At 55.0% G+C, this 18,031-nt stretch overlaps 1 protein-coding gene across 3 annotated transcripts; it reads left to right on the top strand.

Moving 5' to 3' along the window:
- Nucleotides 1-18,023, top strand: Kcnh3 (potassium voltage-gated channel subfamily H member 3). Of its 3 annotated transcripts, none has more exons than XM_029469891.2 (15): nucleotides 1-527; nucleotides 1,775-2,008; nucleotides 2,439-2,573; nucleotides 3,313-3,464; nucleotides 3,882-4,125; nucleotides 4,468-4,625; nucleotides 4,714-4,921; nucleotides 8,112-8,414; nucleotides 8,655-8,854; nucleotides 9,290-9,539; nucleotides 13,227-13,444; nucleotides 14,815-15,146; nucleotides 16,164-16,270; nucleotides 17,000-17,076; nucleotides 17,170-18,023. In XM_029469891.2, exons 1-15 carry the CDS (start codon nucleotides 452-454, stop codon nucleotides 17,770-17,772), a joined length of 3,297 nt encoding a protein of 1,098 aa, XP_029325751.1. In that variant the 5' UTR covers nucleotides 1-451; the 3' UTR covers nucleotides 17,773-18,023. The 3 variants fall into 3 exon arrangements, with proteins under 3 accessions (XP_029325751.1, XP_021039015.1, XP_085688110.1); XM_021183356.3 differs by having other exon boundaries at nucleotides 5-527; nucleotides 3,331-3,464; nucleotides 17,170-18,022; XM_085831984.1 differs by lacking the exon at nucleotides 1-527 and adding an exon at nucleotides 1,388-1,627.
- The last annotated feature ends 8 nt before the right edge of the window (nucleotides 18,024-18,031 follow it).

The following is an 18,031-nucleotide window of genomic DNA, read 5'->3' as shown; positions in this document are numbered from 1 at the left end:
GAGGCGGCCCTGACTGGGTGTGCCCCGTCTCCATGGTTACCCCGGTGCAGGCGGCGGTGCGGGAGGTAGGCTGCCGCTTCTCCCCGACAGACGGAGGGAGCTGCGGGGACCCGGCGCTGAGCCGAGCCCAAGCGGGAGCCACCCCGTTTGCAGAAACAGGAGCCGCGGGCGGACCAAAGGTGCAGAGTGCGCGGTGGCCGCGGGGCCTGCAGCCCGGAATCCGTGGGCGGCGAGGGGCCGCGCGCGCGCCATGCGCCCAGCCCCGACGGCGCGGACGCCCCCTTGTGCGCCGGCAGCTGCTGGGGCCTGCGAGCCTGGGCCGGGCATAGCCCCCCGACGGCTACTCTAGGGGGCGCGGGGCCCGGCGGGGGGCGGCCGAGCCAGGCGCCCTCCCCCGGCGCTGAGTCCCCGCGCCCCGGAGGGATGGGGCGGGCGGCCCCCGCCGCCTAAGATGCCGGCCATGCGGGGGCTCCTGGCGCCGCAGAACACCTTCCTGGACACCATCGCCACCCGCTTCGACGGGACGCGTGAGTCAGGCCCTAGCTCCCTAGCTTCCGGGCAGTAATCCACTGTCCGAACTGCCACCTGCTGCTTGGTGCCCACCAGCCATCCCCTTCCTCGCCCCTCTTGAAGCTAGGGCCATTCTCTCCTTCCAGTAAGTAAAGGTTTCCCGGAGGTTTTCAGGGTCAACACTGTTAGATGTCCCTAGGTGCGGGACCGGGATGAGTCAATCTGATCCAGCCTATCTATCCTCAGACCTGGCGCGGTTGCAAAGGCCGAGTCGGGTGAAGCGCGGAACCAGTCCTGGTGGACAGCGCAGAGGGCTCACAGAGCCCAGATTTAGAAATAAGATTTGCAAAGGAAGGTAGAGTAGGCGGGATTCAGCAGAGAACTGTGTCTGCAAGCGTATCGCACAGTCTAAACCCATTGCTTGGAATGCCCACCCGGCCCCAAAGAAGCTGAGCTCCGCTGAGCTCGGGAGACTCACATCCGGACTGGGGAAGTTTGGAAAAGGCAACTTGAGATTCCAGATTCTGAGTTCCTCTGGCTCTGAACACAGGGAAGTCGTGAAAACAGGGTCCCTCCCCCTCTCGCTCCAGTGGGGCTTCCCAGTTCTGACAAGCGTTCTCCCTCCTGTTGTAGACAGCCTGTAGGAACTCATCACAGAGCCCCCCCCCCTCCCCCCAGGCTTCTCCATCTGCTTTGGGCTTGAAGCCTGCTGATTCAGCACCCCTCACTCCCCAATACATTCTTGGCTCCAGGCTCTGTTGTTCAACCACTATCCACACACCGCCATTCTTGATGGCGTTCAGTAGTCCCTGAGCCAGGGTGTGCAGCGAACAGGGCATAGGATGCACAGTGGCCTGCTTCCCAGACCAAGTGGTTCTCTGTGGGAGGAGCCACACAGCCAGCCTAGTTATCTAGTTAAGGGATGAACCTGGCAGAAGCGGAGGTGTGCCCAGAGCAGGTGGTGCAGTCTTTTGGAAATCTCCAGCCCCACCCCTTACTCAGGACAGCAGTGCCTACACAGGACTGCGTTCAGCAGTCCGCACTGACATGTGCTGGTGCTCTCATACACTCGTAGACATTCAGCTGGGGACCCGCCTTTGAGGACACAGATACCCAGGTGTGCATGCTAAGCCTCATTCATGAACCGGTCATGACCAGCATACATAGCTTCCCTTGGGGACGAAACCCCACGCTTTGGTGGGGTTTGCAGGTAGTTTGAGAAGCGGGGCTGGTAGGTGAAGGTGCCCTTCGCGTTCTCTTGCAGACAGCAACTTCGTGCTGGGCAACGCCCAGGTGGCGGGGCTCTTCCCTGTGGTCTACTGCTCCGATGGCTTCTGTGACCTCACGGGTTTCTCCAGAGCTGAGGTCATGCAGCGGGGCTGTGCCTGCTCCTTCCTCTATGGGCCAGACACCAGTGAGCTGGTCCGCCAACAAATCCGAAAGGCCCTAGATGAGCACAAAGAATTCAAGGCTGAACTGATCCTGTACCGGAAGAGTGGTAAGACACCATGGCACCAATTTACCTTCAGTGTCACTATGCTGGACAGGGCATCCATCCTCTCACTATCTCTCTTCTTTTCCCTTCCTATCTTCCAGTGTACCCATCCACCCTTCTACCCCTTTCTCTGTCCCTACCTCTTATCCTGGGCTCCTCCTCCTCTGCTGGTCTCAGCCTCCACTCGCTTCCAGTCTCCAGTTTCTCATATTCAGAAGGGGGAGGGGAGCCACCCCATGTCAGTGCGTCTGACAGTCGTGTCTGACAGTCATGTCTGCTCCCCTAAGCCTTGTCCTGAGTGAGCCCACACTGCTGCTCTCTCCCCAGGAAGCTGCGTTTCTGCTAGCTTCTTACCAGGGACCGTCCGAGGGGTTCTTACCTTAGGCAGGGCAAGGTAAGAACGGAAGGCAGCTAAGTCTGTCTCTTTGCCTAGGGCTTCCGTTCTGGTGTCTCCTGGATGTGATACCTATAAAAAATGAGAAGGGGGAGGTGGCCCTCTTCCTGGTCTCTCACAAGGACATCAGCGAGACCAAGAACCGAGGAGGCCCTGACAACTGGAAGGAGAGAGGTGGGTGCTCTGTCTCCTTGATTTAGAAGCAGAGGCTTGGGCTCAGGCTCAGGGGGGTCTGTGACACTCAGTGTGGGTTACAGGCACCCACTTGTCCTCACTGAGCTCCACTCAGTCTGCGCTGCTGTGTGTTTAGTCCCGAGATGGGAATCTTGTCCTAATAGGCTAGTTGAAACAAAGTTGCAATTGTCAAGTAAACTTCACCTGCACCAGGAACCCTTTCTTCCCCACTGACGAATGAGGCAGAACCTCTCACCTGACTTCTTTCCACACAGCATGCCTGATGGGGGGCGGGGGGACCCAGGGAAGCCCCCTCCATGGGCTGGGGCAAGCTTTCTAAGTCACAGAACTGTCATTGGACACTGGTCCAAAATCTCCTCACTGTCTGGAGATGCTGGAACACAGTCCACACCACAGCTCTGCCCTCCCTCAGCCCCCGGGGTTTGCTGTTGTCAGTCTTCAGTGTGGGCTCCTCTGAGCTTCCACACCTCTGCTGACGGCATCCTAAGGTCTTTGCATCTTGAAACTCTCTTAGAGATTTCCCAGGCCTTTCTCTACTGACTTCTTTTCTTGTGTGGCTGAACCCTAGGACCGCACAGCTCTGATTGACAAGTGATCTGATGACAAGAGGAATGCCTAACCCCTCACTCTGAAAAGACAAAAGGGTCACCGAGCCAGATCATTTCACAGATTAGCAACTAGTGCCCTGTGCCCAAGATCCTACAGCTTACAGTCACAGGACCCTCTTTTCTTGTAGGCGGTGGCCGGCGCCGATATGGTCGGGCAGGATCCAAAGGCTTTAATGCCAATCGGAGGCGGAGCCGGGCAGTTCTCTACCACCTCTCTGGCCATCTGCAGAAGCAACCCAAGGGCAAGCACAAGCTCAATAAGGTGGATTGAGCACCTGGGTGTGTGTTTGGATTGGGGGCAGGGTACTGCAGCCTGAGGAGATCTGGGAGGGGAGCTAAACCCACCTCAGAGAGAGTGTCCAGAAGCCACTTGGGTCCTTTGTGGGTAGGGCCTGATGAGGGAATAGGTCATGTCTGGTCCATCAGAGTGCTAAAAGAAAGTCTTGGCTTTGGAGTCGGGTGGGCCTGGGTTCAATTCTGGCTCTACTCCTAAGCCATTGTTTGGTTTTAGCTAAGTCGTCCGCTCTTCCCAGTGCTCAGTCCATAAATAAGGCACGTGTCAGGACCACTTTGAGAGCACAGGGAGAGAAGGGAGGCGAATGCCCTTCTAGACACTATCCTGATTTAGCCTCTGTCCATATCCTCTCTTCTCTACCTGGACCCGCCCCTCCTCACTCAGGGAGTGTTTGGAGAGAAGCCAAATTTGCCTGAATATAAAGTCGCTGCTATCCGGAAGTCACCCTTTATCCTGCTGCACTGTGGGGCTCTGAGAGCCACCTGGGATGGCTTCATCCTGCTTGCCACACTCTACGTGGCAGTCACTGTGCCATACAGTGTGTGTGTGAGCACAGCACGGGAACCCAGTGCTGCCCGTGGCCCACCTAGTGTCTGTGACCTGGCTGTGGAGGTCCTCTTCATCTTAGGTATGTGAGGTCTGTGCCTGCTGTTCTGCTCAGGACCAGTCCTTCCCCTTTGGCTTTTGTAAGGATGACTCTGCATGTTTCCATTGCCCCACAAGTGTCTCCCTTGTTCTTCCCTGATTTGTCACCTAGATCCCAAGGGTGTCTCTGCCAATAAAGGGTTCTAGAGCCCTGATCTGAGAATAGCCTCAGCAAGCCTCAGTTTCTCCCTCTGTAAAATGGGTGCATGCTAGAGTTACAGCTTGGCCACAGATGTGAAAGGCCTGGGGTAGTAGGATCAACTGTTGGACAGGTGGGTGTGGAGCTATCTCTTCCCCGATTGCTGACTGCCTATTTTCCACACAGATATTGTGCTGAATTTTCGTACTACATTTGTGTCCAAGTCAGGCCAGGTGGTATTTGCCCCAAAGTCCATTTGCCTCCACTACGTCACCACCTGGTTCCTGCTGGATGTCATAGCAGCACTGCCCTTTGACCTACTACATGCCTTCAAGGTCAACGTGGTCAGTATGGCTGGGAGGGGGGTGAGCTTCAGGCTGATACTGACAGGGCTAGAGTTGGCCTCAGATAACCTCCCTTCCCCGGTCTTAGTACGTTGGGGCTCACCTCCTCAAGACTGTGCGACTGCTGCGCCTGCTTCGCCTGCTGCCAAGACTGGACCGGTACTCGCAGTACAGCGCGGTTGTGCTCACCTTGCTCATGGCTGTCTTTGCCCTGCTCGCTCACTGGGTGGCCTGCGTCTGGTTTTACATTGGCCAGCAAGAGATCGAGAGCAGCGAGTCGGAGCTGCCTGAGATCGGTACTGCAGGCTGAGAGGAGGGTTACATGCATGCCAGAGGGAATGTGGGAATGTCCGAGAGAGAGAGAGAGAGAGAGAGAGAGAGAGAGAGAGAGAGAGAGAGAGAGAGAGACAGAGAGAGAGACAGAGAGAGAGAGAGAGACAGAGAGAGAGAGACAGAGAGAGAGACAGAGAGAGAGACAGAGAGAGAGAGACAGAGAGAGAGACAGAGAGAGAGAGAGACAGAGAGAGAGAGACAGAGAGAGAGAGACAGAGAGATGGCCACCACCGTGTGGAGACAGCCTGGTGACTGCCTCGGGGAGTCTCAGTCACCCCTAGTGTCCTTCTGGTGACCTTGGTCACATTTCTCAAACTCCTGCCCAGCTGTGGATGGCCAGGTAAGGACCTGCTGACCTCGTGGTTTCCTATAAAGCCACTTTCCTTGATGCTTGTCCCTACATGTTCTCCAGGCTGCTGTCCCTTTTCATACTTTGTCTTTCACTGTGGTACCTGAATCCACATTCTCCCTGAACCCTTTTATCCTGGTGTCTTCCCTCCTTCCTTTCTCCTTCATTGTTCGGCTCCTCCTTCCTCCCACTCACTGGGTCTTAACACTCGCTGAGCATCTCCACCCTCACGTCTCCACATCACCCACGAGGCTGTGGAAATTCTCTGGGGCTGTAAGCCTATGTAGCCCCTGACTCCGCCAGCCACACTGGTGCTGGGCCCCTCTTTCCAGCCCCTCCAAGTCTCAGAGACTGCAGACAGGTTTCCTGTGGGTCCCTTCTCCCTCCTCACAGCGGTTCCCATCACTAGCACCACTGACATCACCCTAAGGGCATCTCAATTTTCGCCCTTCCCATTCCTCAGACCCACCACAGCCATTTCTAACTTCTGGTGCATCCCAAACTGAGCACGCCTTTCCTTCCACACCCTGAGCTCTCTGTCGGCTTCTCAGCAACTGACGTTGGTTGAGTTCCTAGCTGCTTGGGTGGCCTCTCCTGTCTAGTGACCTCAGCGGGGTCACTGGCCATTCTTAGAACCTGCTCTCATCAGCTCCCCCAAGAGATGAAGGAGGCACCTGTGAACTCTCTCCTTGCCAGGTGCGTGGAGACAGGTGCGGGCTCAGAGGACACACCTGGCTGCTCCCCTGAGCCCTCTAGTTGCCGAGCATGTGGAAACGGGGACACTCCAGCCGTGCCAGCTCCTTGGCACCTGCCCTTCCCTGGGGGAGTCTAGATGAGGCAGCTCTAGGGTCAGCTGCCACCCTGTCCCTGTCTCTGGCTCACCTCCAAGTGGCCCTGAAGCACCAAATCCACAGATGCATCCCATTCTTTGCAACAGATCCAGATACCCTTGGTCTGGAGTCCACATGCCATGGCTTAATGAGTTAAGGTGCATACTGCCCGGCCTGGCAAACCTGAGGCTGCTCCCCAGGGCCCACATGGTAGAAAGAGAGAATGGACTTCCACAAATTGTCCTCTGACCTTCACAAGCACACCAGGACATGTGTGTGCACACACGCAAAAGGAAAGAAAGGAAAACGGAAGGGAGGTTTAAAAAACTACCCTCCTTACCATTTAAGGCTAAGTACACTGTCGAGCCCCCGCCTACTAATCCTTAGCTTTGACACCCTGCCTTGAGATCCTCTCAGTTTGGTTCCTATCCTACAATATAACCTCTGCCCCCTGCCCCTCAGCCCCTCTGCCCCTCTGTCCCCCTGCCCCTCTGTCCCCCTGTCCCCCTGCCCCTCTGCCCCTCAGCCCCTCTGTCCCTCTGTCCCTCTGTCCCCCTGCCCCTCTGCCCCTCTGCCCCTCTGTCCCCCTGCCCCTCAGCCCCTCTGTCCCTCTGTCCTCCTGCCCCTCAGCCCCTCTGTCCCCCTGCCCCTCTGCCCCTCAGCCCCTCAGCCCCTCTGCCCCATTGTCCCCCTGCCCCTCTGCCCCTCTGTCCCCCTGCCTCTCTGCCCCTATGCAGGAGCCTGGCCACTGTGTGCATTCAGACACTTAGGGAATGGATTTCCTTCAAGGACTCTGTGCAGAAAATTGGGAAAGTGTGGCACAGGGCCTGTGCGTTGGGGTTGTGTGGCTCAGGGTCTATGTGTTGGGGAGTGTGGCTCAGGGTCTGTGTGTTGGCCCTGGGGACTGGCACTTGCTTCCCTTCTCCATTGTCCAGGGAAGACTGGGTAGGTTCAGCCACTGTCCAATCGTCTATCCTGGCCATGTGTGCTCAAGGAAGTCTGTTTGTGCAGGGCAGGGCAGTGGTGGCGCACGCCTTTAATCCCAGCACTTGGGAGGCAGAGGCAGGCAGATTTCTGAGTTTGAGGCCAGCCTGGTCTACAGAGTGAGTTCCAGGACAGCCAGGGCTACACAGAGAAACCCTGTCTCGGAAAACAAACAAACAAACAAACAAACAAGGAAGGAAGGAAGTCTGTCTGTCTGGGAGGGTGTACAGGTGTGAGTGTGCAATTATAGATTCATCTGTGTGCAAGCATGTCCCCATCTCTGCCTGTGTATCAGTGTCGCCCGTGGTCATCAAAGGATGCGCAGGCCTTTGCAGTGCCCGTGGCCAGGGTTATGACTGGATATCTGTAGAGCGTTTGCATGTGTGCCCTTGCCTTCTCCACTGTGTGGGGCATGTGTGGTACCTCGGTGGCATATGTGTACACATCCACATGACGTGTTGGTGGCAGCATCTGTGAGACTGGCCAGGGTTGTAACGCTGATGGGCGGGGCCCGGTCAGGGGCGGGGCCTGGTCAGGGGCGGGGCTTTCAGTAGCAGATGGGCTTAGATGAAGAAAACTAGAGTGAATGAATGGGACAGAGGATGGGGCCTCAGCCTTCCAAACCTGAGGACCAGGCTGAGATGCAATGAGATGCCACCCCTACCCCAGCCTCTTTGCCTGGCCACCTATCTCCTCCTGTTGGAAGCATTCTGTGATATTGACAAGCACCCTTGGGGAGTGTGATTCTCCTTCCTCTATCAAGGGCACCCATAGGATCTGGCTGTGGAGCTTGACAGCCTGTGCTGTCTCGCTGAGAGGTGAAGGGACAGATGAGGATGCGCTAACAGAGAAGAGAAAGGTTGGACAGAAGCCACAGGGGTGGGCCTGCATTTGCGTACACCCCATTTTCGGGGATGCCAGCTAGCATACCTGGATCTGCAGAGTGGCAGAACGCATCCTGCTCTCTCAGTGCCCGCTCCCATTCCCCAGGCTGGCTGCAGGAGCTGGCACGCAGGCTGGAGACCCCCTACTACCTGGTGAGCCGGAGTCCAGACGGAGGGAACAGCTCTGGCCAGAGTGAAAACTGCAGCAGCAGCAGCGGCAGCAGTGGCGGCAGAGGCAGCGAAGCCAATGGGACCGGGCTGGAGCTTCTGGGTGGCCCGTCCCTACGCAGCGCCTACATCACCTCCCTGTACTTCGCGCTCAGCAGTCTCACCAGTGTGGGCTTTGGCAACGTGTCTGCTAACACAGACACGGAGAAGATCTTCTCCATCTGCACCATGCTTATTGGAGGTGAGGCTGAGCCGCGACTTTCCCGGGGGCCCCTCCACGCCCACCTCTCTCAGGGTTCCTACAACTGGAGATCTAGGGTCTACCTTTGGTGATCCATCCACCAGACCAGGGCAGGGAGAGATGCCCATGCACACTGCCTAGGAACATGGCGATAGGCAGGGAGCGGAAGACAGGTCTGCTAGCACCACATCAGGCCTGGCCAGGTCTGGAGGGTGATCCTTCCTCTTTATTCTTGACCAGCTCTAATGCATGCAGTGGTGTTTGGGAATGTGACGGCCATCATCCAGCGCATGTATGCTCGCCGCTTTCTGTACCACAGCCGCACTCGTGACCTGCGAGACTACATCCGCATCCACCGCATCCCCAAACCCCTCAAACAACGGATGCTGGAGTACTTCCAAGCCACCTGGGCTGTGAACAATGGCATCGATACCACTGAGGTGTGGTGGCCTCCTAGGCTGCTTCTAGACTTTTACATCCTCCAGGGGTTTGTGCTTGGTCTCCGCGATCAATCGGGAGTGGAGGTGTGGGTGGGTAGGAAATGCAGAAATACAGTTTTCCCTGTTCTTTTACAGAGACAGCACCCATACATGAGACAGAGCAGAACCCCAGTTAGGTCTGTGGGCTCTGTGCTCACTGACATCAGAGTCTGAGGCCAGGAGGAGGAAAGGGGCTAGGAGGGGGCTGCAAAGAGCGTTCTTCCCTTGACTGTACCCTCTGCACCTTAATGCTGGGTGGGAGGCTTGCACCGCCTTGGAGGCTTGCACCGCCTTTGTTACCCCTCTTGCTTCTGAGGTTGGAAATGATGGCCAGGGGCTGGCTGAAAGGGAGCCCCTCTTCTGCCACCTCAGCCCTCCCCTACTGCCTGCTTGCAGCTGCTGCAGAGCCTCCCGGATGAGCTTCGTGCAGACATTGCCATGCACCTGCACAAGGAAGTCCTGCAGCTGCCGCTGTTCGAGGCCGCCAGCCGTGGCTGCCTGCGGGCGCTGTCCCTGGCCCTGAGGCCAGCCTTCTGCACACCGGGCGAGTACCTCATTCACCAAGGCGATGCTCTCCAGGCCCTCTATTTTGTCTGCTCGGGTTCCATGGAGGTCCTCAAAGGTGGCACCGTGCTCGCCATTCTAGGTTCGTGTGACAGGAGAGAGGGTGCTTGGCGGGGGGCGGGGGGGGGCGCTCCCGTGTCTAGGGAACCCAAAGTCTTTACAAGGAAAAATCAGAGAGTGGGTGCATACACAGCCACCCAGGGAGAGACAGATAGGATGGAGTTCAGAACAGCCAGAGCTCTAGACAAAGTTCAAAGATGAGCCAGTGATAACAAAGTAGCAATACGGGAGGAGGTGGCAACTTTGAGGCTGTTCCTACGAGGAGGCCAGTGAGGGGGGTCCAGCTTTTCATAGGAGCCAGTGCATGATGGGATAGAGAAGCCTTGTAGGAAAGTGCAGAGGACAGTGCTCTAGCAAGGGAGAAAGAGGGCAGGTCATACAGAGCAGGTCCAAAGCCCAGATGGGTGACAGCGGAGCTCAGCCTCCACGTGACAGGGTAGCATCTCTCAGAAAAAGAGCATACCCTTCCTTTGACAAAAGGGAGAGGGGAAGTAACACATCAGCTTCCTAAATGAGGTCAAGGGACCAGCACAGCAGAGGGAACAGTAGACTCACAGAGGACTGGCTGGCCAGCCCTTCCATTCAGAGACACTGGAAACTCATAGGAAGCATTAGAGAAACGGTTATCATTCACCCAGCTAAGCTAGGTGTTGGCTGGGATGTGTGGGATAGCCAGGTGCCGTGTGTGTGTGTGTGTGTGTGTGTGTGTGTGTGTGTGTGTGTGTGTGTTGACCTTAGAGGGGAAGCGTTTGAGGAGGGCCAGGTGTGCACACAAGCACCAGGAGAGCCTTGCTCTGTGAAGCACAGGCCTGCATGGTAAAAGCCCGTGAAGGGGCTGGGCTATGCAGCCATGTCATGGGAGGCTCTCGATGGCCCTGGAGGGCAAGGAACCGACATAGCCTGGGGAATCCAGGTGAGTTCTTGTACCAGGGGGAAGAGAGGTAAGGACCAGATCACAGCCAAGTCCTTGCTGTGGCGACAACTAGAGCCCCACAGCCACAGTAAAGACTAGGACAGACAAGAACAGAGAAGGTGGCGGTACGCTGCTGGGCATCCCAGCATTTACTAGTGCTCATCTCCTCTCCCTTGAGAAGGAGGGCCTTCCAACAGCATAGATGGAAGAGATGTCGCCAGAGGCCTCGGAGCCTGAGCAAGGTGGCAGACTGTTAAAGCACCTTTTTTTTTTTTTAAATTCAATTCCATCTTTCTTACATACAGCTTCTGAGCTTAGATACAACATATACCAGAACTGGGAAAACGGAGTTATGGCTGGGTACCGTGGCATATGCTTGGTACCCAAAGCAGGTGGAATGCTGAGGCAAGAGACTCGCTTGAGCGATGGAAGAGTTCTAAGCCAGCCTAGGGAACATAGCAAGACCATCTGAAAGAGAAGGGAGAGAGGGAGGGGCAAGAAGGGAGGAAGCGAGGAAGGCAGGCAGATGGGCAAGGGCTAGGCATGAAGCTTAGCTGGTGCAGGGCTTGCCTAGCAAGAACAACACCCTGGATTCAGTCCCCAGCATTACATTTAACCAGGCACGGTGGCTTGTGCTTGTGATCCCAGCCCTTGGGAGGTGAAGGCAGGAGGATCAGAAGTTCAAGGTCAGCACATGCCTTTAATCCCAGCACTCGGGAGGCAGAGGCAGAAGCAGGTGGATTTCTGAGTTTGAGGCCAGCCTGGTCTACAGAGTGAGTTCCAGGACAGCCAGGGCTACACAGAGAAACCCTGTCTTGAAACTACCCCCCCTCCTCCAAAAGAAGTTCAAGGTCATCCTGGACTACATATGAGCTTGAGGCCAGACTGGGATAAATGAAACCCTGTTTCAAAAAAAGCAGAAAGAAAACCAAAATAAATAAATAAGGAAGGAGGGAGGGAATATAGTGTTATATACAACACAAGTGTGGCTAGTGACCCTTGAGGAACCAAAGAAAGCTGTCATGGGAAGACTGGTCAGGGCACAACCGTCCAGCTGGTTGCTCGGTAGCTCTGCACGCCCGCATAAGTGCCTGGCTCGGATCCTGCTCGAGAACTGAGTGTTCTGTGTTTGCTATGGAGTCCAGTCTGGCTCTGAACTTGCGGTCTCCTATTTTAGCCTCTGAGGGCTGGGAGCACATGTGTCCAGCTGTGACTTGGTTTCCTGCCTTGCTTTCATTGCAGCATCCCACCTGCCTCCTCAGCTGGGCATTCAGGTGCATCCCAACTGGCTCCTCAGCTGGGCATTCAGGTGCATCCCAACTGGCTCCTGGCAAGCTGAGTCTGGCCTGTAGTCAACAGTAGTGATTCTGGCTCCAACCTGTTTGTAATCTGACTCAGCCAAGTGTTCCAAGAGCAAGAGGATGCAACCCGATGAGCTGAGCCTGAAAGCTGTGGTCCAGGCCCCACCAGTGGCAGAGCCCAGGTCATTGTTGACTCTGTCCTTAGTCTTGTTCTCCTTTGTGTCTCACTTCTAGGCTGAGGACAGACTTACACCTGTCTTATTCCAGATCACACAAAACACAGCTCCTTCCTTAGAAAATCCCCCCTTATAACTCAAATGGCTCTCGGAGAGTCCAGGAAACTTCAAAACAGGAGCAGAAAACTTAAATGAGGCTCATTCTGCCCTTCAGTCTGAGCAAAACTCTGCAAACATTTTGAGGCCTCTGTGTTGACCTGTCTTGGTCTTAAAGGCCTTGACCACTCTTCCTAGTCTTTCTAATCATGCGGCTTGGCCTGATAGAAGCCAAATTGCCTTTGCCTGTGCCCTGGTTGTTGATCCCTGCTGGGGTTGAACAAGAAGGAAAAGGGAAGATGAAAGCGACAAAGGTCTCTGGTTGGCCCCGTCAGGAGATTCATCCCATTGACTCACAGACCCCGGGTGTGACACGAAGAATCCCCTTCCCTGGACGACATCCTTGAGGTCCCAACATTCTTTTTTTGTTTGTTTGTTTTCCGAGACAGGGTTTCTCTGTGTAGCCCTGGCTGTCCTGGAACTCACTCTGTAGACCAGGCTGGCCTTGAACTCAGATATCAGTCTGCCTCTGCCTCCCAAGTGCTGGGATTAAAGGCGTACGCCAACACCGCCCGGCCCAACATTGTTTTGTTTTGTTTTTCTGTTTGTTTTGTGAGACAGGGTTTCCCTATGTAGCCCTGGCTGTCCTTGGAACTGGCTCTGTGAACAAGGCTGGTCTCAAACTCAAGAGAGCTGCCCAAATCATTTGATAGTTGCTGTCAGTCAGGTGGTATTCTCAGCTAGCTTTGGAAAACGTTTATGGTGAGATCAAAGCTCCCCCTGCGCCCCCCCACCCCCACCTCCCCACCAAGGCAATGCCAGCATAGCTTTGGCATTGACATTTTCGCTGTGACGCACAGGGCACTAAACTGCTGCTACCAAATTCTGGTCCTTGGATAAACTGTACTCAAATCACCTGTGGGTCTTTAAGAAAATCAGATTGTATTGATAAGGGCTGAGCTGGGTCCTGGAGGAAGCCTGATTGGTTTAATTTCTCCAGGGGAGTTCAATTAAGAGCCTGTCTGTCTGTGGACACTCCTCCTTGGATGGAGAGGTTGTTTTGCCCTTGGAAGTGCTTGAGAGCCTGGGTCCCACTGTTCTCTACCCCAAGTGTGTGTAAGACCCAGTGAGGCCTAGGGACCTCGCCACATCTGGGGCCTCTGTCTTCCCATGTCCCCCCACACTCCCCAAGTGACTTGCTAACCTTGGTTTCCTCTACCCAGGGAAGGGTGACCTGATCGGCTGCGAGCTGCCCCAGCGGGAACAAGTAGTGAAGGCCAATGCAGACGTGAAGGGGCTGACGTACTGCGTCCTACAGTGTCTGCAGTTGGCTGGGCTGCATGAGAGCCTCGCTCTGTACCCTGAGTTTGCCCCACGCTTTAGCCGTGGCCTCCGAGGGGAGCTCAGCTACAACCTGGGAGCTGGGGGAGTCTCTGCGGAGGTGAGGGTGCTGGGTATGCGTGTGGAGGGGCTGGGGTTTGAGGGAACAGATGAACTGAACACAGGTGGGGAAACGAAGAGCTGTGGGCTTGTGCGGAAGTCCCTCTACCTCAGGGCAGGAGTTCACACTTAACCCTTTCTTTTCACTGTTTTTAAAATTTATTTGATGTGTACGTGTGTGCTGTGTAAGTTTGTGTGCACCACATGAGTGCAGGAGCCCTCAAGAAGCCAGAAGAGGGTATCATACATCCTGGAACTCTAGTTACAGGCGTCGCTGTGAGTCACCACACGGGTACTGGGAGTTGAACCCAGGTTCTCAGCAAGAGCAATTATGTGCTCTAAACCAACTCTGTGATTTGGAAGTCAGTCCAAGTCAGGGTGTGTTAATATACGCCTTAAATCCCAGCACTCAGAAGGCAGAGGCAGGTGAATCTCTGTGACATCAAGGCTAGCCTGGTCTATGTAGTGAGTTCTAGAACAGCCAGAGCTACCTAATAAAGAGACACTATCTAAAAAAAAAAAAAAAAAAAAAAAAAAAAAAAAAAAGTCCAGCTTTGGCTTGCCTGACATATTGGCCCTGATCAAAACAAAATTTACTATGACAGGAGCCCAGTTCACTTGCTATCAGGTGAACCCTGTAGTCTACAGTATAGCCTGCAGGTGGAGGGTTGGTCAGAGACAGGCATCAGCCATAGAGGCTGCTTCTGAGTAAGAGCCCCGTAGAGCCCCTTGACCCTTCGTCATGAAATAGCAGATTCTGAGGGGACAGTAGTTACTTTCCTATTAATAAAACATGAGGAGTAAGGGTTTATCTGGGCCTACATCCAGAGGGATGAATCTGTCATGGTGGAGACACAAGGCAGCAGGTATGGAGACAGGAGCAGGAAACCGAGGGCTCATGTCCTTGACCACAGGCAGGAAGTGGACAGAGTGACCTGGAAGTGGCAGGTTTGGTTTTTTTTTTTTTTTTTTTTTTTTTTTCTCAAATCCTTTGTCCAGCAAAACCACACCTCCTAAGCCTCACCCAAAGAGGTTTGCTATGGATTGGAGACCAACTGTTGAGATGCCTGAGACTGGGGGGGGGGGGGGCATTTCTTATTTGAACCCCAAGAGAGGTTTTAGTATTACCACTAGTGCACAGTGAATAGTTCCATTAATCTGAAGGGTCAAGTAGAGGGCTGTTGTATCCATCTTTGGTGTATCCATCTTTGGGCGGATTTAGTGATTTCACTGTGGCAACAGTGTAGCAGGTTACTGCCCCCTCCTCCTAGGGTGGCTTCCTCTTCCTGGTGTGTCCTGTGCCTTAGCAAGGAAGAGGAATGGAACACAACACTGGCTGTCCATGTTGAACCCTGTCCCTTCTGTCCCTAGGTGGATACCAGCTCCCTGAGTGGTGACAACACCCTCATGTCCACACTGGAGGAGAAGGAGACAGATGGGGAGCAGGGACACACGGTCTCACCAGCCCCAGCAGATGAGCCCTCCAGTCCCCTGCTGTCGCCCGGCTGTACCTCCTCCTCCTCAGCCGCCAAACTACTCTCCCCACGTCGAACCGCACCTCGGCCGAGGTTGGGTGGCAGAGGGCGGCCGAGTAGGGCAGGGGTTTTGAAGCCTGAGGCTGGTCCTTCTGCTCATCCACGGTCACTTGATGGGCTGCAGCTACCCCCCATGCCATGGAATGTACCCCCAGACCTGAGCCCCAGGTGAGCAGGCCCTGGACTTCATGGCAAAGTTGTGGTGGCTAGGACAGAGGCACCATTGAGGCACACCCTGGCCCTAAGTGTTGTCCATTTGGGGTTTTTGTGTGTGGGGGTTTGTTGTTGTTTTGTTTTATTTTGTTTTTTTTTTGTTTTTGAGACTATGTAACCCTGATTGATTTCCACTTTGTAATCCTCCTGATTCTGTCTCCTGAGTGTGGGGATTACAGATGTGTGCCATGCATCATGTTTCCTCCTCCTCCTCTTCCTTCTTCTCTTCCTCCTCCTCCTCTTCTTCCTCCTCCTCCTCTTCTTCTCCCCCCTCCTCGATTTTATTTTTAGTTGGTTGTAAGGCAGGGGACTGTGCACATGAGTGCAGGTCCCCACAGAGGCCAGAAGAGGGCATTGGGTGTCCTGGATTGGAGTAATAGGAGGTTGTGAGCTGTTCTATGCAAGTTCTCTGCAAGAACAAAACAGGCTCTTAACTGTTGCATGTAGTTTTATGCTCTACTTGACTTTGCTCCGGGAAGTGGCTGCTCTACCAGCCCCTTCCCAGCTTCCCTTGACTCCTCGGATAAAAAACATAGACACGTCTCGAAAAACCAAAAAAAAAAAAAAAAAAAAAAAAAAAAAAAAAAAAACAAAAACATAGACACACAGGTTTTCAGTGACAACTTGCCTTCTTGGCACAACTGCAGAGGTATTTCTCCAGGCCCTATCCTTCTAATCATCATGGTCCAAACCTGCCTGCCTTCCCTGATTCCTGCGATTCCCATTAGCTGGTTAGAGGGGGCTTACTTTCACTGTGTTACTCCAGTGAAATCTTGTGTTACTCCAATGTACTCTTCAGTAAACCGCAAGCTCCTAGGGAAATGGACTGTACAAGCTTCTTAGGATGCCCAGGTCTAGCTTTGAACTTCTGCAGCAGCTGACGTGTGTGAACACTGGAATGTCCCATCCTGACACCACGGTGGCTGCCTGTTGTCTGATTTGATGTCCTGCCTTGATTTCTTGGGTCCACAGGGTCGTAGATGGCATTGAAGATGGCTGCAGCTCTGACCAGCCCAAGTTCTCTTTCCGAGTGGGTCAGTCTGGCCCAGAATGTAGCAGCAGCCCCTCCCCGGGAACAGGTATTGGATGCGGAGACAGGGAATGTTGGTGGGCACCCCATTTGCCTCATAGACCTCAAGCGGTGTGGGATCTGAGTCTGGTGTTAAGAGGAACTGTGGGGCAGCCTGCCTGGAAGCTCTCCCAGGCTGCTGGTGATGACTGGCCTGGAGGTTTAGATAACTGCCCAGCCAACTTTCCAACGGCCCCTCCATCTTGATTCCGGTCTATAAAATGGGTTGTTGGGCAAATGAGAATGTACCTGACACTCTTGGCACATGTCTGTCTTCCTGGGAGAAAGAGGGCTGGAAAGATTGAGTTGAACCTGGTGCTGGATGAGACAGGCAGCCTGGAAATGGGACACAACCTAGGACAGGATGAGGGACAGATGCAGGGAGCTTTTTCCAGCTAGATGGTGGTGTTTGCCTGTAATCCCGGCAGGCACTAGGGAGGTGGAGCAGACAGCTCAGGGCTCAATAGCCTTGGTTACTCAACAGACTTGAGGGAACATCATGGGTTATGAGACTATCTCATCCTGCTCCACGAGGGGACAGCCTCCTGCAGGGAGGAGAGCAGTAGACTGTGTTACTCAGGGATGCAGGGAGGGGTTCTCATACTGACAATTTAGGCAAAATTTGGCAACTTGACCAAGGCCAGAAAGGAGCAGGGTGAGCCAGACCAGTGCTAAGAGGCCAGGCCTGGATCCTGTCTGTCTTTTAGCAGCTCTGGTTGAAAAGCCTGTCTTTCCACAGAGAGCGGACTGCTTACAGTCCCCTTGGGGCCCAGTGAAGCAAGAAACACAGACACGCTGGACAAGCTACGGCAGGCGGTGGGTGGCTGAGGTGGGAGCCGGGAGGGAATCACAGGCCCGGCTGAGATGGCTGGCCCACTGACCTGGTGACCTCTTACCCCCACACCCAAGGTGATGGAGCTATCTGAACAGGTGCTGCAGATGCGGGAGGGACTGCAGTCACTTCGCCAGGCTGTGCAGCTCATCCTGGTGCCCCAAGGGGAAGGCCAGTGTCCCCGGGGATCAGGAGAGGAGCCGTGCCAAGCCACCGCCTCTGGCCTCCTACAACCCCTGCGTGTGGACACTGGGGCATCATCCTACTGCCTGCAGCCCCCAGCAGGTTCGGTTTTGAGTGGGACCTGGCCTCACCCCCGTCCAGGTCACCCCCCTCCCCTCATGGCGCCCTGGCCCTGGGGCCCCCCAGCATCTCAGAGCTCCCCTTGGCCTCGAGCCACAGCTTTATGGACCTCCACTTCAGACTCAGAGCCCCCTGGCTCTGGAGATCTCTGCTCTGAGCCCAGCACACCAGCCTCACCCCCTCCTCCTGAGGAAGGGGCTAGGACTGGGACCCCAGCACCTGTGAGCCAGGCTGAGGCTACCAGTACTGGAGAGCCCCCTCCAGGGCCAGGGGGCCGAGCCTTGCCCTGGGATCCCCACAGCCTAGAGATGGTGCTCATTGGCTGCCACGGTCCTGGCACTGTCCAGTGGACCCAGGAAGAAGGCACAGGGGTCTGACTGAGACTGGAGATGAGTACTACAAACGCCTGCCACCTGCTGCTCCGCCTAGCCATGCAGGGCTGCTCAAGGCAGGGAGCCTAAGGGAGGAGGAGGGTGAGCTAGAGCCTCAGGCAGGCCCCAGGCTAGGGATCCACAGGCTCTGCCGCCTGCCAGATGGGGGCAGAGGTCTGAGGACGGGGAGGGGTTCTGCCATTCCTTGCATGTGCCCGTCTCCACTGTCCTCATGTTTTTTATATTAAAAAACATAAAAAAAAAA

Source organism: Mus caroli, unplaced genomic scaffold, assembly GCF_978045245.1.
Source record: "Mus caroli unplaced genomic scaffold, Mus_caroli_1 scaffold_16, whole genome shotgun sequence".
NCBI lineage: Eukaryota > Metazoa > Chordata > Mammalia > Rodentia > Muridae > Mus > Mus caroli.
This window is presented reverse-complemented; position numbering and strand designations above follow the sequence as displayed.